Here is a 23,228-nt window from a genome sequence, read left to right as displayed (position 1 = left end):
TTTTTTTTTTTTTTTTTTTTTTTTTTTTTTTTTTCTCCCCAGAAGCCCTTTCAAGCAAATGTGGAAGAGCTGTGTTCAGGTCAAGAAAAAGTTTTGGGCTTACTTGTTTGCTTATTTTAATTCTGAAAGTCACTGTATATTAAAATTCTAGAAAGAGAACCAGGTTTATTCTTCTGAGACCAGTGTGTTTTTATGTTCTTAAGTATGCTCTAAGTAGAAGTGGTCAAGTGAAGTAAACATGGATATGAAATACTGTTGTTAGAATGTGTGGAGTGATGTCAAACCTGATGTTCTTGTGTCCATGACATACCAGTCTCTGTGGCTTGGCCTGGAAATGTTAAAGACAAAAGTTGATTTCTGTCACTGTGAGTTTGTCAGTAGCCAAGTCAATTGTAACAGGTTGTTTGGAGGGAAGCACAGAAGATTTCCTCCTTGGTTTTGGTTCTCAGTGCTGTATTTTCCCCCATTGCTGCTCAGTTTTCTGCTGGGATAGTGAGTAGGTTAGGGTTCAGTATGCTCACTAAATTGGTTTGTCTTTGGGAAGTAAAATGCTGGATGAGCATTAGGTGAGCTTAAAATTCTCTGTGATTATCTGTCAAATCTGTTTCTGAAACAGAATTTCAGGAGGTGGTGCTATGCGTGTTTAGTATTTCTCAGATAATTTGCTCTTTTTTTTAACCTCAGTTGGACACACATAAACAGTAAAAGAAGTACTGTTTCATCACTCATGAGCCATGTTAAAACCATCACTGCTTGTAGCGAGGAATTGTAAAAAAGGCCCTCTTACTGAACAGTCTTCCTATTGTTAATGTCCTTTAGGATTTCTATTTCATCTTCTACATGTGTTCAGTAGAGCATAAGCAGTGAGTACACATGCACCCTCTCTCAACTGAGAACTGAGATTGGAAATAAACCTCTTGTGATTTTGAATGGAGATGCTGACATTCCTTGGCGTGATGTTCCTTTTGTGAGTGTAGTCCAGTTTACTTTCAAACACTGTAATTCTTTTTGATTTTTTCCCCTCTAGGACTTGCTATATTAAAGCATGTGCTGACTCCACGGGTGAAGGCAACTCATGTAGCCATTGACACAATGAAAAACTATCTGGATGCAGTGTACGATGTGACTGTGGCTTATGAAGGTACTGTGGACCACAAAGGGCAAAGAAAACTGGCACCATCTATGACAGGTGAGTTGAGGCCTATGAGACATTCTGTAGCCATATGCTTGTTTGTACACAGAACCAACTTCAGGTGCTTTGAAATGCTCTGAAGATAATCTCCACAGAACTTCAGCCATCCTACAGCTCCCTGGTAGGACATTGTTCTAATCACTGGGCTTTACAGGAGTTACCTGTGACACTCCTGCCCCCTGCTTCCCTATTCCAATTCTAAATACAAGTGCCCTTTGCAGTCAAAGGGAACTTGGAGCCATAGGCAGCAGATTCCATTTACCTTCATGTTTCTTCTAGCGCTGGTATTTTGCATCATCTTAAATTCTCTCTCTCTTCTTCTGCTGTGCTACATATGTATACATGTACACATGTACATCTAATTGCTGAAGTGCATGTATTTTAAAAGGAAAATGCATAGCAGTAGTATTTTACTAACAATTTTTCAAATTGCTGCACACAGCCAGTAATCTTACAAACACAACAGCATTTTATGCAAGTGGGCTTCACTTGCTTTAGTATCCTACAGGACCTTAAGAAAATCAGATAGATTCGTAATCTAACCAGAAAATATGTTCTGGAGTTTCTGCTGGGGAAAACTCAGGGACAGAGAGCTGCAGGATTTGGTGTTTATTATGCTTGGTGGTGGACTGATAATTTATTCTTAAGTAAATAATTTGCCTGCTCTGTTACTGGAGTGCCAGATATCATCTTTCTTTCCATTTGTAGTTGCTGTATTACTCAGATGTCTGTGCCTGTCTGTTGCTGGTTGGCTCAAAGCGGCACTTTTGAGGCTTTTGCACTGTCAATACCAAGTGGGAAAAAACAGCTACAGTAGTTCCACAGAGCTCTCCAAAATTTTGGGCAAGGGATCAATGTCGACTGAGGGACCTGCAGAGAACTTATCTAACTCTCTGCTCCTCAGCTCACCCAGTGTCATTGGAACTTGTTCGTTCTGCTGCTAAAAATAGTTTATAGTGCAGCGGTTTCCATGTCACTTCATTAGCAGGTGTAACTCCTTGAGTCACATGCACTGCTTCCCAGGTGCTAGTTGATTAGAAGTTCTAGAATTGTCTATTTTTACATTTTCACTCTGTTGAAAATTCTTTTGAATAGGTGAGAAACAAAACTGTCAACAATGTATATATTAACTCAACACTTGTATTGTACTGTAACATCTTAGGATGGTTTTATTTTATGTACATTTTGTTCTTAATGAGCATTTTTAATGTCAAAAGTTGTTTTTTAAATTTAAAGTTATTTTATTTTTTTAAGTGCCTTCTGACCCTTTTACAGTACCTTCAGAAACTGGCAGCCTCCTTCTTGTCCCATCACCCAAACCTTTCTAAGAACCCCTTCAAAACAAATAGTATTCTTTCTCCTTCCCTGCAGCATATCTTGTTTCATGACTTAATTACTAGGCAGTTTCAGCCATTCTCATGCTGAACTTCTCACTGCCTAATGGTTAATTAAACTATTAAAATGTCATTACTTAATGATAAGATGGCAAATGCTCAAATTCCTTACAAGACCTCCTCACCTATTGAACCTTATGGTTTGTGTGAAGCTTGATATAATTATGGAAGGGGAACAAACAAGCTGAATTTCCCTGTTGGCTGTTTTTTGTGTTGGTGTCAAGCAGGAATCAGAGGCTTTGGGGTGGCCGCTCCACATCCAGCCTTTTGGAGCCTCCATGGCAGCAGTCCAGGCATATCTTTCAGCCAGGCTTACTGTTAGGGCTGGGGTAATTACTGGCTAAGCCTTGGGGTAAAAATGAGGCAGTAATCCAGAACGAAGTGCAGCCAACCAGCTGTTACCCCTTACAAAGCAGATAAATGATATATACATGATAGATCAACATTGCATTCCATGCTATTGTGGCAGTCACATGTATTCCATATAATATAAATTATGTAGATTAAGAACACTTTCTGAATTACAGTGTGGAACATAGTTGTCATTCTAGGCTCTCCACACACAAAGTGACAGACAAACAATTTCTGTTCTAATAGATCAAGATCATTTCACCATTTGTTTTGCGGAAGTCTAGCAATTGATCTGTCAGGAATATAACAAGAATTGAATTAGGCGTACTTATGCATTTGAGAATTTTCAGCATTATTTCTCTTTCACAGTTCTAAAATGAGTTATGCACACATGAAAAGGACATCTTATTTCATATGAACATTTCATATTTGTGTCAGTGCTGGTTGAGAATTTTGTTTTTCATTCTCATCGGAATAAAATGGCAGTGCAATCCTGGTAATTTTTAAAAGATAAGGTTGACATGTGTTTTTCAATCTAGCAACACTGATTGAAATTTATTGCATGAAAAACAAACTTCTGATAAACACAACTTTACTTGAGGACTTTATTTCCCATACTATGGGAAACATTTCCCGTGTGAATGAAATGTGAATTGCACACAGATATAGTGTTTCTTGAAATGCATTTTGCTTTCAGTTCTATAAATCTCAATTCCTCATAAGAGCCTGTGCCATTTCAGGAAAAACCCATACTTACCTGAGATATCATCAGCTCTTGGCTATTGTCTTCAGTAGTAAACAAAGCAGGTTAAAAAGAACATTTTAGTGACTGGGAGGAGTACTAGCACACTTTGTCTGAGAAACATTTGTGTTAGCAAAATGCAAATGGGAAAAAAAATCTGAAGAAAAAGTGAATTGTTATTAAATTTTGTAGTATGCAACTTTTAGTCTAAATAGTCTTTCTTAGCAAAACTCTTTTTTTTTTAGAATTTTTTTAAAGTCCAGCGATCTTAAATATACTGTTGACTTGCTCAATAGGATTAAAACACAGGATTAAAGCATAGTATACTAGCAGCTGGAAAATAGACATTTCATCATAAGAGCATTGAATGCCTTACATACCTGATATAGCATGGTGCTATTTTAGAGCACACAAATTATTGTAGTGTATACTTTCAAATGTGTTGAGCTTTTTGTCACTACTTATGCATGTTAATATTTTTTGGCACTTTTCTGTGGTAAGTTTGTTTTAGAAGACATCAGATTTGATGAGTCTTCAACAGTGACTAAAATTAGATTAGGTTTACACAGGGATGTTGCTTTCTGCTATTGCATCACATTCACTTGTAACCAATGGATGGAAATTTTTTTCTACCATTTTTTCATTCCCTTTATTACAAGTTTGGATCTTGGTATGTTTCCAGTGGAAATTTATCTGGCACATGGCAGCCTTTCTAAAGAATAGCAATTGCCCACAGGTTTCTCCCCTCCCTCTATTCCTGAAGATGGCTTGTCCAGAGCATTAATGACAGAACATCGCGATCCTGCTTGGGAAGGACCAGGCTGCTAGGCAGTATTTATTCGTGGTCATTAGAATAAGATGCAAATAATCATATGGGCACTGCAGAACAGCTGAAGAACATCTCAGGTACTGAAGTCTGGAAGAACTATTTAGAAGGGAAAAGGAGGAGAAACTTGTGCTGAATTTGTTCATACTGTTTTGCTACTACACTGTCATCAAGTGAAAAGCAGAAATAAGTTGGGGAAGAAAGGATGAGAATATAGTTTTCCCTCATCTGAATAAATGTGCTAAGCATTCACATCCAGTTTTGTCTAGTGTTAAGGGGCAGGTCTCGTGGGACGTGGGAACTGTTATCATTCTTGCACCTGAAAGAGTATTATGTACACATCTACATCTTTATTATTCTGCCTGAAGGCTTTAGCATAACCAGATGGTATTTATCTGGCCATTGTAGATGAAAGAGTGTGTGAAATAGCAGCATGTGACAATGATAAACACTGAATAAAAATAGCAAGTACATATAGACTCTGTCTTAAAGAAGTCAGAGGAATTCTTGAGAGTTATTGACTCTGCTGTATATCAGTTCCAGAACAAACACTTTGAAAGCCTGTGTATGTGTGCATTTCTGAAAATCTGTACATCACTTTGATCAGTATAATTTGAGGAGGTCAGACTGGCCTAACTTCCCTCAGGGAAAATACACTTTTCCAAAAGCTTGCACTTTTGTTAGGATGCAGTTAGACAGGGAAGTACAAGACTATAGAAAAGAAACTGGAGCAATAGAAAACAGTCTTTGTCTGGACTATGGCCCGAATTTGTTCACATTCATTATCTCTCAAGGTCCAAAGAATGATAACAAGCACATGGTTACAGATGTGTTGAAAGAATTAAAAAGCTATATTATTAAGCTGATAAACATTAACAGAAATATAAAACAGTCCAAAGTAAGTTTTATAGTTAGAAAATGACTAATAATATCTTTAGATCTCTGCTAACTGTCATCTTCTATTGCATGAAAGAATATTGAAGAGTAAATGTCATTTATTTTAGAGTAACTAAAGAAAGGATGTAGATTAGACCGGGCTGGACATTAGCACTGGTGAAATTTATTGTCATGTGTAGGATGGCTTTTTAGCATGTACAGTAAGCCTCACATCAAAAACTTGTCATTGTGCATCTGTTCAAGCAGAGTTTAAGTAATAATTACCTTTTGTTTTTCAATATGTACAATTTACATTGAGATGTTTGGAGGAATTTTTATGACAACACTAGCTAGCAACAGTTCTGTGGGTATTGGACTAGATGATCGCCAGAGGACCCTTCAAACCCTAAGAATTCTGTGATTCTGTGATATTCTATAAGATATTTTTCTTTTCAAGGAAAACCCTAGTTTTATTTCATGCAAAATGTTAAAATAAAACTTTTTTAATGACAGGATTTCACCAGGTACCAAAAAATAAACTATCATTCACTTTTAACTGAATGTATTTTCACTTGTCCTCCATAGGACTAGAGCTGTCATTTTAGACCTCCTGTAATTCCCTATTAGAAGTAGTCTGAGTAACATGAAAACCTGTCTGTTAAATTGGGGATGACTTACGTGTACTTTTAACACAGATGTGGGCATATGTATCAATATTCTGCAGATAAGGACAGTCTGGGTAAACGCAAAGTATATTCATACCACAAGAATTAAACGTTGTACATCTGGCCAAAAACTGCATGTCACCGAAGAGCAGCATCAGTTTATGAGAGTGTATGAGAGCCTTGATGTAGTTCATCAGAGAAAATGAAGGTTAGTCTGAGCATGAGTAGCACCTCTGCTTCTTCATCCATCTGAAAACAAGGACACAAAGATGTCAACTGTGTTTGGAATTCCTGTAGCTCAGTTTCTTGTCTCCACCATCAGCCTATCTTGGATGCCTAAGGAAGAATGCAAGATTCAAGCAACCCTAAATGTGTCTAACATTTTGCAAATCACAGACACCTGTGGGCACTGTATCTGTGTGCTCACACCCCCTTGGTGGGGGTGCTGACCCTCTACACCTCCTTGCGAGCCCCAGGCATGTGTTCCTCTGATTGTAAACCAGATTATTGTGTATCTTAGTAATTCCCAAGCAGCTCTTACTGAAGGTAAGCATCTGTAGTGCATCTGTAGCTTCCCTTTGGGAGTTTGTGATCTGAAAACACATGGTCATCAGGAAACCTCTGCACACAAGGGGGTCTTGAAAGTACACTGGAGATTCATAAAATTACCCTACACCCTGGACCTCATGCATATGTGAGAAGAAGCATTCCACTCCCCAAGCAGCCATTTATTTATAAAGGCTCAAGGAACTCCTGATCTTTATGCAAAAGTGTATCTAAACCCTGAGGATAGCAAAAACAACTTCAACTTCTTCTCAGTGTCAGGTTTGGCCAAAAATATGTTGCTGCTTTGAGAGTCTGTGTTTATTTTTGGCATTCTTGTACATCACAATCCTTTTCTTCTACTCTGTGGTGCTGTTCTCTGTTTATGAAAACAGACTGACTGAAAGGCAAAAACATCAATACTAGCAGTACTGGCATAGTTCCTAACAGTTCTTGGTTTTTTGCTATAGAGAACATAGTTTTGAACTGGTGCATTCCTTGTATCTTTTGTTGCCTTTTTTTCTTAATTGAATAGTTTGAATTTTTTTTTTTTTTTCACTTCTGAAACATTAAAAATGTTCCAGGAAAGACACAGGTATCTCCTGAATTTGCTCATTTTCAGTTACCAGTGGTGGGATACCCTTTAGATGTAATCCACAGACCTAAACTCATCCAGGTTCTGTTCCTAGCAGCCTATTGATCAAAACTGTTGCACCTTTGCAGGAAACCTCCTGCTAACTCAGCCAATGTACAATATTCATGTATTGTTACGAAGTAGTACAAAGATCAGAGTGCATCTATTATTCTAACAGATTAAAGCCACTCAAAGATTGTTTCAGTGAGCTATAATGTGCAAGTACTGTGGGTCTTCATCGGAGGCCATCTTGGAACAGCACAACAACTTACAATGACACTATGCTGCTCTCCATTGCTAGTGTCAGTATAGCGAACTATAGGTACCATTTTCTAATAATAATAATTTTTAAAGATTCTTTAGATCTCAGCATCTTCAGGAAGATACAGGCAAGTGATTATTTACCCTTGGATTTGCAGGATTTGTGGCACTGTAGTTCTTATCTGCCATCTTCAGGACTTTTTTATATTTAGATATAGATATAGATATTTTTTTTTTTTTTAAGCTCTCATATCCTTCCTTCTTCTTCCTTTCTCCAAACTGAAAATTTGGCCTTTTTAATGTCTCCTTGTTTGTAATGGAGGTACTTATCGTCCTTAAATATTTTAGTTGGTCTTTTCTGTGGCCTTCCACTATATCCTCCTTCAGATGCAGAGACCAGAAGTGTACATGGTATTTAAAATGTGGATTCATAACCTTTATCTGTAGAGTGACTCTCTTTGCCTTGTTCTTGATGTTCTTCCTCAAGCTGGCCAGTATTTGAGGGATTTGGGGCTGCTGCTGAGACGGTGATTTTAGGGAAGGGTCAGCAACTCCTGGATTGTAACCACCAAGTTAAGCATCATGTAATCAGGGGTTTAGTGATTGTTTTTTTTTGTTTTGGTTTGGTTTTTTTTTTCCCCCATGTTTGTTTACACTGAGGCTTGGCTGCCACATTTTTGCCATTTGTTCAGCTTTGACGGCTTTTTGAAATTCAGCCAATGTTTGACTACCCAAAAGAGCTCAGGGTCTTCAGTAAGAGATGTGAAAAACTGGAGCATTCAGTTTGCTCCCTTCTTCAACTCATCAATCATGAGACAGAGTAAAAGCAGTCCTGGCATCAATCCTCAGAGCACCCCAGTCTCCAAGTCTTTTCCATCCCTAAGTCCTTCCATTTGCTTCCTGTCCTTTAAGCAGCTTTTGGTCTATAAAACATCATTTCCTCTAATCCTGTGGCAGCTTAATTTCTTTAATAGCCTTCAGCATGGAATCCTGTCAGAGGTTTTATGAAAATTCAAAAATATCATGTTCAGTGAATCCCCTTTATCCGCCTGGTCCTTGACACTGTTGTAGAAATCCAGCAAGTTGATGGGACAGGATTTCCCTTTACAGAATCCACACCAAATCTTTTTCAACAGACTGTGATTATCTGTGTGCTCGGTGATTTTATTACAGGCCTGTTGTCTTACCCAGTGATGTAAGACTCTGGTCTGTATTTCTGTATTTCTCTGCATCGTTTCTGAAGTCCTCCTTTGTAGAAGGGAAACTCCCCATTTTTCTGGCACAATGGCTGTTTGCGATGATAGGTTACGCATACTTGTTTTTAAATTCCACATTTGAGGGCTTCTGGGTGAATGCTGTCTGGTCTTGGTGACTTCCTGACATCTGGTTTGTTTATTTATATTTAGTCTAATAATTTCTGTGTGTTTACTTATTGATCTAGTTCCTTAGAATGATCTGGTACAAAGAACACAGTGGGTGTAGGAATCAAACATTTTCAACAAGAAGAAATGATGCAAGCAGATATATGAGCTTCTCTTACAAGGGTTTATATTTGACCATGAACACTGCTCCTCACACTTTTGTCATCCAGCAATCCTACCAGTGGTTTACCAAGTTTACTGCTTTTAATATAGTGAAAAAAGTTAAAAATAGAGCACCCTTTCCATTTTTCCAGTTCATTTTTAGTCCTCTTAAGTTTACGTTTACATTTGGCATGAGCAGTTTTGTGGCTTTTCCTTACTTGGACAAGCTTTCCATTTTTCAAAGATGAGAAGAAGATACGAGTATCCTGGTAGCTTCCTTGATTTTCCTATTAAAGTCATACAGATGTTTTTCAGATCCACACAGATTTTTCCTTTTGCAGTGCCACACGTGTTATGCAAGCTTCTATTACAAGTTTTTCTGGAGTTTGATATTTGGTGAGTTTTTAAATAGCCTCTAGATTGCCTTCTTTTGGACTGTATATTTTAGGGTGTTTTGACACTTTGCCTTCCCTCCCATTGTGTACTTCCTTGAATTCATAGAATCATTAAAGTTGGAAAAGACTTCTAAGATCATGAAGTCCAACCTTAACCAAACACCACCCACACCCACTAAACCTTATCACAAAGTGCCACTTCTGCTTATTTTTTGAACACTTCCAGGGATTACAACTTCACCACTTCCCTGGGCAAGCCTGTTCCAAAGCATGACCACTCATTCAGTGAAGAAATTTCTCCTAATATCCATCCGGCCTGAACTTCCTGTGATGTAACTTGAGGCCATTTCCCTTGTAACTAGTTGCCTCGGAGAAGAGGCCAACTCCAAAGAATTCTGCATTTCTGTACTGGATTCTTTCTCTGCAACACTGGAATTAATTGTATTGTGGTTGCAGACCAAGACCACACCAGGAACAGCATATTTTCTTGTGGGTTTTCTTACTTACTAGTTCTTCCAGAAAATATTTTTTTTTCCCCTCTGATGTTTTTGTCCAATTGGTTGGGTCATCTTGATTTGGGTTTATTTAGAATTTTTTTTCCCCTGGTCATCCTGCTGAAGTCTCAATGCACTTCAGTAAAGGTAGCTGGAATCTCATATTCCTGCCGTCAGTCTTGAACTTGCAGGTCTCAGTCTGGCTTCACAGTTCCTGCTCACTATTATTAAGCTTACTTGGAAGTAATTTAATTATTTATCTTATATATATATTCTAGCAGAGTCTGGATTTTCCATCCACAAGGACTTTATTGTGCTTTTGTCTGATTATATAAAGCTATTACACTTTATATAATCTTTCCGGCACAGTACCCTACCCTCACTTGTACATCTTCTTCTCTCATTTCTGGTAGTCTGGTAACATTGCCCACTCATGCAAGTCCACAAGGATGCCTGTGTTACAGGAAGGAGTGATTTCTTGGTGCCAGTAATTCTTGTAATGTCTTCCTATTTAGGCTCCTCATATTGGTACAGAGGCACTTCTGAATCTTTGTCCTCAATGAATTTTAGCTACATCCACCTCATGTTACATCCATCTGAACAAGTTGCTTTTTCTGGCTTTCAGTCTTGCCCAACTGCCAGTTGAAACAGTTTTAGTTTTGGTGGCTAGCACCCTGGCCTAATAATGATCCAGGTGCATCCCATTTCTCACTTCAAAACATCCCCCATCTCCTGAGCCGTATCCTCATTTACGCTGTGCCCTTTGTGCTGTGCCCTTTGTGCGTGCATGGGAGCACTGATCTCTGTGTGCATGTAAGTCCTTGCACAAGGGATTGGCAGTATTCCTAAGAGCTCTATTCCTGAAGCGCAAGCTTGTTTCCTGGCTGCGAACTCCAGTCTGGATTGCACAGCATCCCCTCCACATTTCCTTACATCCCCAGTACTTGCAGGTACTGGTGCTGCTTCTCCACTGCTGCCCGGGGCAACTCCTGCCATCAACCTCCACTGGCCCAGGATGTTTGCTTTCCTGTCTAGTGCTGCTTTATTTTGTTAGAGTAAGTCGTGAAATAGTTTCCTGTCAGCTCAGCTTGGGATGATGGAAAGCATGAAGTTGAGAAACAACACAGCACTTAAATTTATGTTTGTTTTGCTGTTTGATTGTTAAGTTGGTGTACAAAGTAAATGGAAGTGGAGAGACAGGATTTCTTTCTTTGAAGAGAAGATAGTTTACAAACTACTTTGGTAGTTGAACACTGAAGTCTAGACTAATGCAAGTTTAAGAAGTGAAGAAAGAATCTACAGTTCAGAGGAATGTCTCTGCTGTCATGGTTTTGCCTGTAAAACTACACGAACAACAACACACAATGTTCTCTTACTGAAGAGAAGTATTTTTACACATTTGAAATGCTAGTTACTTAGAATAAATACACATTATTCCAATTTCATTTTCCTGTGATGTCACTATTAATTTATCACAAACATTACTGTAATCTGTTAAAACAGGAGAGGTTTGGGGCCTCTTTAAGTGGACACAACTGTCAGGTCTCAGTTTGTCCGTTCTTAATTTTGAAGGACTTTGGCAATAGTTACATTGCAGTAGAAGAGCCAGTGTAGGAGCTTGAAATCTGAGCTACTTTATTGCTGTCATATTTAAAGTGCATATAAAAATAGACTTCATTAGTAATTGAAAACTGGAATATCTGTTTAACACTGCTGTCACAACTTTCTTAAGGTAAGGGACAAGGCAAATAATTGGGAGTGGTGGAATGAATTTACATGGTTCAGAAGGGGAAGGTGGTCAGAGGACAATTGTTTGTCCCTTCTCAGTTACAGATATGTTGGAGTTTCAGAGCTTCTCTCCTCCCTCCATTTCTCTGGTAATGCTGGTAATTCCAAAGAGAATTAATTGGCTTTTGAAGGTGAGGTTTTGAGAACTGGTAGAATTTTGCAGGAGCCCTAAATATTGGTTTGCAATTAAAAACTCCATGGATTCAGTTTCTTTCCTGGAGGCTGTTGCACCTCATTTGTTAATTGCAGTGCTGCAGTTATTTCCCCTCTGAAGCCCTGTGTTAATGGGAATCCTGTCCCACCAAAGGAGGAGTACAGTGTCACAGCTCAAGAACAAAAAAATGCTCAATCCATTTTATTATTTTCAATTCCTTCCTTCTGCTATGGTTGGTCACTGGAAGCATTATAAACATTCTGTGCTTGTATCTGTTATTTAGCTAGATAGAAAGTTTTATTAGGAAATTATCTCCCACACGAAAGTCAGTCCATTTGGCTCCCACACAAGTTGTTAGTGTTCATTTAACCCAAATTGTACAGGGTTCTTGACTGATGCTGTCCCCAACATAATGTTTGCTTGTAATGCGTGATTCGCATTTCTGTTTTGTCTCTTGAAGGAAAGTTCAAGCTTGCTTGTCCCTGCTGTTAATTATAACAAATTCTGGCAAGTTTAGGAATCTGAAAAGCCTGTCAGATGTTGGCCTTAAGGGCTAGTGTCCCTGAAGTTGGATGTAATTTGTGCATAATAAATTGCTTCAATAAGATTTTGTTTCTTAGCTTAATTACATAAGTCTTTGGGGAGTTAAGCTAATGTGAAATTAAGGGTCATGGGACCACCACAAACCTTTGGAGGTTATGGTGATAAAATGCAGCTGTTTCTTCTCACAATCAACCTCCAGTATCTTGTCCTTATCCAATGGTGTTCTTATGTGATTGTTGTGACACTGTGGATTAGGGAAAGAAAAGTTGGGTTAGTTGCATTAAACACTGACATGAATCGGATAATTAAATACAAGTAAGATTACCTGACTTGGTTGACTGTATGCATTACAGTGTCATCTGCAGATGTCCTGAATACCCAGGCTTTGTATAAATGGACTTTGAATTGATGTGTGGGAATCATGATCTTCCCCAGGACAGCACCTAAAGTAGCAGATCACACAGCCCCGAGTGAGGCTGAATTAAGTCAAACTCAAAAGGGAGGGTGAGGTTGGTGGGGAAAGCACTGGGATTCACAAAGGTGGGAAATAATGACTAAGTTTAGGACTTTCACATATGGGGATTCAATTTAGAGTGTTTGAAGAAGACCAGAGTGGGAAGTGGTAAGAATCAGCTTACATTGGAACTTGAGCTTAAGGTGGAAAGCCAGCAGCAACACTGACATTTGAGGAGGGAATTTTGTTGTCTAAGTAGAATTGTAGAATTGCTGCACTTCAGCTTTGGTGGGGGGAGATGTTTCTTTTGAAATACTTGTCTTGAGTTTTAATTGGTCTATAGTTTTGCTTAATAATTTATAACTGACTTATAAGTAACATCAGTAAAGACTTGTTTTTTCCTATGCAGAACAGCCCATGTACTATGAAGAAAAAGAAACATACACTGTACAATGCACAGAATGTTTTAAGTATCTCTTAAAGCTGGATCTTCAGCTCTAACTGAATACACATACCATAGGTGCTTTTTATAGGAGTCTAGTACAGAAAAAGACCAGTTCATCTGGCTTCCAGGCATTTGTTTTCTATATTGTATATTGTTAGAATGTTCACTTAATAGGTAATGCCACTCAAAAGAGGATTTGTACATTATGAACATTATAAGCATTTAAGACTGGATATTACATCTGTCATTTAAAGATATTAATAGTACACTTTTAGGTGCTCATATAGTCAGTAACCTTCATGCAGTGGCCTGGATAGTATCCTTAGAGAAGCAACCCTGCAAAATCCTTTCTTCACATTAAAGGCAAGAGAAAAAAAATCTTTTAGATTACACTGATTTCTTTGTGGTTGGTAAAAGCATCGCACATAAACCTGAAGAAAATGTCTACATGTACCATCATTCCAGACTCTGAGCCCTTAACTTGCCATCTTATATACTTAACTGCCATCTAATAGCTGTAGATAGAAGAAGGTTTTACCAAAAACCTCTTAGCAACAGCTATGTTTGCTGCTTCATGGACAGGAGATGGACTTGTGCCTGGATGGAGCCCTCATCCAGCTCTCCAGCTGATGGTGTGTGGCCATGTTGCTCCTTTTACTGCGCTTTGGTGAAGGGCTCTGTGCACAACATCCAGACAGAACCACACACAGCACCTTACAGATTTCTGCATCCAAGCACCTCAAGGCCTTAGAGATCTCTTTATCTCTTCTCCTTCCCTCCCCCTCTGTAAGCACACGCACATATTTGCATGAACAGGCTTTTAAAATTCCTTAAGGCAATTTCTATTATGTGATAAGGACTGTTTTTACAACAGAGTCCTTACAAATCAATAATCCTGCAAAGATGAAAAACCAATAGGGGGATATCTGCTTTGGCAGAAAACAATAAAGATGTACATGCTGTAACAATTTATTTGCACATTCATTCCTCCAGATACCCCTTACAGTTACGGGTCAAAGTCTTCCGTGCATCTGCACTGCTGTCCAAAAAATGTCAACAACCTAAAGGGACCACCCAGCCTGTGTTACATTTGTTGCCTGTATGTATTGTAGGAAGGCACTTCTGGTCCCTTTTCAAAATAGGATAACTATCCAAATTTCTGAGGACTTCTGTCCTCACATCATGCAAATCTCTGTCCAAGGATACTGTGGTTATTGCAGTACCCCTTGCTACTGATAAATGCAAATGGTCACCAATACACACTGCACAGGATTTCACATTTACAACATGCAGTATATTACAATAATCATGCCCAATATTTTTACCACTTGTCAGTTGTAAGAAATCCCACAAGGCCATTTGAGTAATGGAGTTTTGTTTGTCATTAATGCTTGCTTGGTAAGTTTGTGTAGAGACAAATTGAGGAAATGGGGGCTGGTGGGGGGAACACGGGGAAGGCAGTTTGCAACAGGGTTTTCTCTAGGTCTGTGAGACAGAAGAAAAATGAAGGGATACAAAATGGAAAGCAGCATTTTGTTCTGAGTCTTCCGCCCTATTACACTTTTTAATTATATGTTATTGCTTAAACTAAGCATCCTGTCTCCTGGAGATGCTTTGGGAAATCACTGTAATTCCAATTTTGTCATCCAGCAGCAAACAAAATTTAGATTTTAAAAAGGGCAAGCAAAGACGATTACTAACTTTAAACAAAATTGCAGGATGGATAACTTTATGACATCGAAGTTACTGTATCCAACACTTTGAATGAGTAGACTGCTGCTGAGGTAGAGGGTAATGTTTTCAAGCGCAGGCTTTTACAGTTACTGCATTTTAGGACAGTTCTTCCATGTTGTAAATAATAGAGGTTCACTATTTCAAATGTGTAAATTATTTCATGGTTTCTAAGTTCAGTGAAGTGCTCAGGATCTGACCATAAGGAGGGAAGGTTTTTGAGCACTGAAGTTAGGTTTCTAAGACACTTACAATCAGATTTTTTTGTGTGTATTCGTAACACAGTGTTTTTCTAACTCAGTCATGTTGTCTTGCTCTCTTCTTAGAGTTTCTTTGTAAGGAATGCCCAAGAGTTCATATTTTCATTGACCGGATTGAACTGAAGGACATTCCTGAAGAGCAGATGTATATGAGAAGGTGGCTTCATGAACGCTTTGAAATAAAGGATAAGTGAGTAGAAACATGTGAAACTTTCTGTTTCAAGAGTCTGTCTTATTTATTTTATATTAACAAATATACCTATGATTTCTGTGTTACCAGCAGTGCCAGCTGTAGGGCTCTCTGAAGAGGGGTGATGTTGGTACTCCTATTAATATAATATAATATAATATAATATAATATAATATAATATAATATAATATATACTACAGTATAATATAACCTTGTGGTTAAACCTTTTGCTCAGGAGGTTGGGATTCCTCAGGTTTTGACCTTCTTTAGATTGAAGAAGTGTGAGTCTGTGTTCCAGGCAAGACTCATATTACTCTCCATTCATCTTCTCATAGTTAAGTCCTGGGCAGGAATGCAAGATGCCTGTGGTAGGCAAGCAAGAAAAAGCAGTGTGATTCTGCCCTTGTAATCAGTGTTAAGTTGGAGTGATAGAGGAGTAGGTCTTGTTCTAATCTCTTCTGCCAAAATTGTTTACGAATCTTTCATCCAGACAGCAACTGGATAAAAACACAGTTAACCCCAAAATTCCTACCTTCACTGGGGAAACAAGGTGAAGTAGAAGTTTCATTAGCTCATTTTTGAATTGTGGCAGAAGTAAAGTGCCTGGCTTCCTCCAGCATCTCCAGATAAAGTCCCTAGTGAGTATATGCAGTAGATCCTGGGGGACCTTGTTCTCCAGAAAGACTTTGTGCCTCAATGTAGGATTGAAGTATTGTTTGAGAGATAATGGTTTAATTTGCCAGATCTGAAGTCCTACTTAAGGGAGCTGAATTAGTTTACTTTCTAAATCCTGGAATACTTTGAGTGAGACAGAAATTTCCCTGGTTCTTCAGTTCTGTTCTGCTTTAATATTGTTCTGCCAGTCTCACACTCCATGGAAGTAAAAAATGTATTCATTTCTCCTGAGAACTTTGAATTCATATAGAAGTGAACATGACTATCTGTAAACATGGCACTGTTACTAAAGTGTCTAAGACACTTAGGACCACTAAAAAGTTTTTCTTTTCTTTCCTTTTGAAAGATAGAAAGTCTGAATTTAATTTAAATAGATAAAGAGCTGATACATAAAATAAAAGGCTATCCAGTGTCTGTTCCTTTTGTTATCTAGTAAAGATGAACAAAGCTGAATCATCCATGTGTCATCGTAAGCTCCTGTTCACTGGAACATCTTTCCTAGGAGTAAAGCAGTCTGTCAGGCAAATTTAGAGATAGTTAAAACCTTAGAATTTCCAGACCCATTTTTTTAAAACTAGGAGGAAAAAAGTTACTACTAAGCCAGTGATGTAGCGTCTTACTCTTGCATGTTTAGCTTCCAATATATTCAGTGTCTCGTGAGCCTTTGTTATTTATTAGTTTATTCTATAAAGATACTTCTTCTTTAGAGGACCTCCTTTGGTGCTCAGTGTATTGTTTTGTCCTACAATATTGTCCAGTGCTTTGGACTTTTCTGCTAAATGCTGAATAAAAACAATTCTTGTCAACTTTTATATTCACTTTTGCAGTTGGTCCACAAGGAAAATATGGCCTTAATGCTTACAAGGGTTCAGGTCGAGTATTTTGATGTCCATCATATTTGTAAGGTGGACTCATTGTTTGAACTTGTTACAGAGGAGTCGCTATGTATTATGAGATCATTTGTTAAAAATGTTTGGTTAGAAGCAGTTACTAGATGAAAGTAAGGTTGCTTAAAATGTCTTAAGCTACTGTCTGACTTTGACTATCTTCTTTTTCTCTGCTTATAGGTTACTAATAGAATTTTATGATGCAAAGGATTCTAAAAGAAGAAATAAGTTCCCTGGGAAAAGTGTTCATTCCAAACTAAGCCTCAAGAAAACTTTGCCATCATTGCTCTTTTTAGGTGGCCTGACTGCTAGTATGCTTCTGACAGAATCTGGAAGAAAACTCTATGTAAAAACATGGATATATGGAACTTTAATTGGCTGCCTGTGGGTTAGCATTAAACCATAAGCAGATGTTAGTCTCCAATCAGTGAAATGTGCAGTCTTTTCTTGCACATTGCATCAAATTTTTTCCTGACTTTATAGAAAAAAAGTGTAAATAAAGCCTTATTGATCGAATATTGGAAATAATAGATTTTGTGACTTAAGCCTCTGTGTGGTTGGTCTGGGGAAAATAAATGTAGATTTTCAATTTGCTACTGATTTTTGCTGGAATAATGACAGATAAACCAAGTTACATGATAAATTGCTTTCCCCATGAACTAACATCTATCTCTCTGAAGATTTGAAGAACTATGAGTTATGCATAAGGGTGTCTTATGTGGACCTGTGAATGTATTTACAGAGATTAATTTAGGGTATATATTTATTCTTCTGATATTCATGTTGAATTTTTGTTACTCTTTGGTGCATTACAGCAGCTCAGTTGCATCTATCCCAGCTGTATCACAACTAAAATCAAAACTCCTTTTTTTTTTGTTTTTTAATTTAGCTCTTCAGTTTTCACTAAGTACTGTGCTCTTTAAAAGGGACTGTGTAAGCTGGCAAATCATGAGATGTTACCAGAAGCAGAATAAAATGTTCCTGAGAACTACTGTTCATGGGGAAGAAGCTCTGTTTATCTAGTGCATGATTTTTGATTATATTGCAGTATTAGGTGATTATTTTACATATGCAAAACATTAAATTGTACAGAACAAACAGCTTATTTTGCGCATCTGGTATTTGTGCAAAAAAGGAATGTGTTCAGTGTAAGGAAATGTAGAGTTTTCGTTTCTGGCCAGAGCCCTCGTAGCCTCCCTTGTTGTCTGCATTACCCCTCGCATCATGAGTGCTCAGCTGAGCTCACACTCTTCCATGTGTATGTGCCATAAGCAGAAGTTTCCTGTTACCTCACGATTTTCTGGAAGCAAACCTTGTTGTTTGGGAAGTGCACAGAATCATTGTAGCTTCAGGAGTGGTAATGAGGAACCTTCAAATGTTCCTGCTAAATCTGGAGCATGTGCCTTTCCCACTAACCTGATTTAGCCTGGTGTTTCATAGGCTGGCCATCATCTCTGTGCTGTAGTATCCCACTAGATTATGAGTCATTCTAGGCCATGCAGACTGCACTTAGGTTGAAGTTGTGGGTTTGATGTACATGATTTGCACAGTAGATAATAGTCACTGAAGTCCATACTCTATCAGTATTTCACCTGCTTGAAAATACACTTTAAAAAGCAAAATCAACAAACCCTCTGAAAGTCTGCAATTCCCAAGGCTGGTATATTTGCTGGGGAAAGCCATTTCCTGATTCAAGGGAACAGTCTATATGTATAGCAATGAGGTAGGAAAGAAGATGTATTTCATTTTCTTTCATTAGAGAACTGGACTCCCTATATCAAAATTAAAAAACTAGAGAATATTTTTATATCACACTTGCAAGCTTTAAACGTGCATCTCTTTCTAGCTTCAGTACCATTTGTCTTGTTTTAGAGTCCATTGTGAGTTAAACATCTCTTGAAATTATATCTCAGTTTTTCAGATTCCACCATTGCCAGTTAATTAAAGGTTTTACCGTGTGGGGTTGTTTTTGTGGGTTGTTTTTTTTTTTTTTTTTTAACAGAGTGTTACAGAGGAATTCCAGTTCCACCTTAAAATCATTCAGTACAACTTTCAGTTTGCAGTTCTGTGTCCTTCCATAATGGATTTTGTCACTGGAGTTATTTATATCGGTGATTGATTCAGGATATGTTGATGAACCATTTTAAAAACAATGACTGGGAACAATGTTGAAAAACAGTATTGTTATGAGGCTGTGAAAAAAAAAAAAAAAAGCCATTTTATGTAACAGCCAAATGTGCTTACAAGTAGTTCTTCCTATTCTCAGCTGACTGTTACCAGTGAGTATAACCAGAAGGCAACGTTCCTATGTTAGTGTGAGTTTTTTCAGTCATAGAATGAAATTTCACTCTGACATGACTAAATTTCTTTGTAACAGCTAAGAATAACGTTTAATTATACATCAAAAATAAATGCAAACTGCTTAATTCATTTGTAGGAAAATAACTGCTATTTTGGAGAAATATTGGATCTCTCTTGCTGTTTAAGTACCAGGAATATAATTGACACAGTGCAGCAAACAAACAGGATGTTTATTTTGAACCTTATTCTCTATGTTAATCTTTTTTTTTCCTTGCCATTAATTTATAAAGTTTTGAAACTGTAATTTGCTGATGTATTTGGCATTGGGAGTATCACATGCTATTTCTAAATATGCACTGATATTAACTTGAAATATTTCTTCATTAAAATAAGAAGAGCCAATGCTCATTCAACTTTTCTGTCCTGTGTGCTTGTTCAATTTTTTTCTGCACTTTCATGTTTGTAATTTGGAACTGTTTAAACAAAGGCTACAAGTGTGGTTTTATGTCCCCAATGGAAGGACTTGTGTGAGAAGCAGTCAACCGAAAGAAAACAACTTTGTCTTTTTTTCCCACGCAGCCAGAAATATGTTGGAATTGATCTATCCTTGTTCCGATGCAGCACAGCACCAGGTCAGTCAAACTGCAACAGCTTTTCACCCTTGAGCACCTACACAATTTGCTGCTTGTTAATGATGTTCATTAGTGTGTAGGACCAGCTTCTGTCCAGGAATCGGCCTCTGACAGCACTGGCAGAGTGTGGACAGACCCAGGGGCAGGGTAGAGGTACTGCAAACAAATATCTGAAGCATATCTTGGTGACAATGCCATCAAAGTTGTAGTGATTTGTTAAATCTCAGAAGGACCTTTATGTTCAAAAACTGTCTTTGCCAGCTGTATCAGTGCCTCTGATAAGAGCTATTTCCCTCCCACAAGTACCACTCTAGGCACAAGCTGTGTGTAAAACTTGCAAGACCACCACTAAATGCTAGTTCTACAGTGATATCCTTGTGTTTACTTTTGGGGAAGGAATTCAGCTAAGCAAACATTAACTTCCTTGATGGAGAACACAAAAAGTGAAGTGACAAAACATTGCATGATACTGGAGCAAAGAAATGACTGAGGGGGACACAAGAGGCTCCACCAGATGCAGTCCTTTGCTAACTCTTCTGAAGCATTTCACTGTAATACTTGGGTTTTTTCTCCTTTCAATCAAATGTAGCATACCTATAAAACTTCTTTTAGTACTTAAAAGTTGGCCTCTGATTGTTTTGGTATTTTAGCATGCAGAGAACATATATTCTTACTTCAAGGGAGAGGTAGCTATTTTGTGTTGGGCATGATGCAGAGGACCATGAGCAGGTTTGGGATTTTCAGCTTAATGTTAAAAGTGAAAAAAGATACTTTTCCTGTCACCACCTCCAAATAAAAAGCATTTAATGACAGAAAATTCAACTGTGGTAGAAAACCAGCTACCAGGTTCAAGGTCTTGGCACCTGCTTTATAAATGCTTTTCTGATCTAAATATGGAAACCAGAGTTTGGTCCTAACCTGCAATTCTAGGTCACTTTTTAGCAGAGTGGCTCTGGTGGCAGGGCTTGGAGCAAACACAATGAGGTTTCTCTTGTCCTCATTTTCATGTTCTTGCCTGTCTCATTAGTTTGGAACTCTGTGCTCCCAGTGAAGTGTGCTGTGCAATTTGCTGAGCATAAGACAAAAGAAGAAATTGTTACTTTTGTTTGTATGATGGCAAAAGTCACACAAGTAAAACACAGTATGTCCAGAGAAGGAAAAGCAACAATAATCCAAAACAAAAATTAGAAACATCAGCTCCAGTCAGACATGACCACATCTGACTGATTCCAGGGTAAATTTCTTTTCTGTGTGATGACCAGTTGCCCTGTCAGCATGGTGAATGACACCTGCCCAGTTTCAGTCCCGGATTTGCAGCCTTACCCTAAGCTTACTGCAGTCTTGTTTTTCTAATGAATCCTTCAACACTTTTCAGACTGATACAGATCTTGGGTTTACTTCATTCTTCTGGAACTGAAGAATTTCCCTATTTGTTTTCAGCCTGATAAACTGCTGACAGACCACTGCCACCCACCTCCTTCTAATATGTTCTTCTTTACAGGACTGGCATTTGGTGGGCAGATGCCAGAGGAAAGGCAGGGATCTGTTGCTGGTGGGCTGGAAGGTGTTGCTGTTGAAAGAGGGAATGTTGAGCTCTGAGCTACTTGCTCTAGTGAAACGTGTCCCTGCCCATAGCAAGTGGCTTGGAACTAGATAGTCTTGAGGATCCCTTCCAACCAAACTACTCTGTGAATTGTCTGTATTGGACATCCAAGATGGATCTCTCTCCCTCATGCCTGTGCCAGAGCCTGCACCTTCACTGACTGGCACTTGGCATGGCTTTGAGTAAAGGCAAATGCCAGAACACTCCCCTGAAAAACAGTGACTTGTTCCTGGGTCATATTTGTGATGTGAAAGCTCCATTAGTTAGGCTTGTACAAACTATTCCACAGCCTTTTATCTTCTGTGGGAACTCAGTTTTTGAAGGACATTTTGATGCCTTTGTTTGTATTCCCTGTGTGACTAATTCGAACCAGAACCATTTCAACCTGTTTGCCTGACAGGCCCAGAGAACCTACAGAGGATGCAGATGTTCAGGGGCAGAAGTTGCTGCCAGTTTTCTGGCTGTGCAGTGACAGAGCTGCTGGTCAGAACTGCTGGGCTCCCCACAAAACCTCTGCAGAAAACAGGCCCCTCAAATCCCAGTCCCACCATCACAGCCTCTGAGAGACATCACCATAGGCTGCCAGTACAGACGGTTTCAGAGTGGTAGGTCCTCAAACCCACTTGGCTTGTTTGCAAAGCATCCAGGGTGTGGTGTTCTCTCCATAGGGTAGGCTGGGCTTCATCGGTGCTTTGAAGCATGGATGAGCTATGAGTTGCAGAGTTATGCCTACTTTAGGGCATCAAAGCCCAGTCACTGGGAGGAGAAGTAGGAGATACAGTCTCAACAACTCCTGGCCTGAGAAAGACAAGAGATACTTTCCCACCATTCCATGCCCTTAGGAAGTCACTACTTCTGCTTTTCACCAGGCTAGGTTGGAAAAGATTTGAAGATCTATAGTGCCAGCATGACAATCTGATGCCAAAGGCATTGGTTGGGTACGTGGATGTCTGCAATTCAGCTTTGGTCCTGGGGCATTTCTAAACTGCCCTAGGAGCAAGGTGGAACCAGAGATGGCCACAGCTCACACCAGTCTGCAGGCACAGGTTACAGAGAGAGGAATAGGGGAAGGGTTCCACCTTGAAGTGCCATATTTTTGAAGTGCCTTTTCATGTTAGGAGTGAGTCCAGCACACCATGGGCACCAGCAGATCTTGTCACCACTACCGTTGTTGTGTCCCACGCTCTGAACCAAGACCCTCCTTCCCCATCTTCTTCAGGGACACTCACAAAGGCTGAAATTGCCAAAACAGTTTTGAATTTCTGGATATAACCAGACCCTGGCCTTATTTAGCTCTGCAACTACTTCATCCCATTGGGACCACAAGGGAAACAGAATTTAATTTCAAGTTGGCCAAGATGGGAGAGTTGACACTGTAATGATCCCAAAAAGTATCAAATGCTGTACAACATCAAGCACAAACAGAATATGCAGATTTCTCGAGGCTGAAACCTGAACTGGAGGTATTAAGTTAAATTACTTCTCATGGTGTATGCATTACAGTCACTGGTTAAGGCTGTCACGGTTTTTAGCAGGCATTTGCATCCCCTGTAGTGTCCTATTGCACTTCTGGCAGAAACACTATAGGTCCAGAAAATGGCATTGCCTTTATGCAAGTTTGCACCCAAGCCTTTTAAAGCCTTGCATGGTAAACAGGCTATAAAACTTT

At 38.8% G+C, this 23,228-nt stretch overlaps 1 protein-coding gene across 1 annotated transcript in view; it reads left to right on the top strand.

Annotated features, from left to right (window-relative positions):
- Window positions 1-19,018, top strand: part of AGPAT5 (1-acylglycerol-3-phosphate O-acyltransferase 5) — a 54,053-nt gene extending 35,035 nt beyond the window's left edge. The window contains exons 6-8 of the mRNA XM_083857748.1: window positions 1,028-1,189; window positions 15,338-15,461; window positions 17,204-19,018. Of these exons, the coding sequence (XP_083713874.1) occupies window positions 1,028-1,189; window positions 15,338-15,461; window positions 17,204-17,429 (512 nt within the window). The 3' untranslated portion in view covers window positions 17,430-19,018. The remainder of the gene's footprint in view (window positions 1-1,027; window positions 1,190-15,337; window positions 15,462-17,203) is intronic.
- Window positions 19,019-23,228: the final 4,210 nt, after the last annotated feature.

This window comes from Zosterops lateralis (genome assembly GCF_965231275.1).
Source record: "Zosterops lateralis genome assembly, chromosome: 3".
NCBI lineage: Eukaryota > Metazoa > Chordata > Aves > Passeriformes > Zosteropidae > Zosterops > Zosterops lateralis.
Note: the sequence above shows the minus strand (reverse complement) of the source record. Positions and strands in the feature narration are given on the sequence as shown.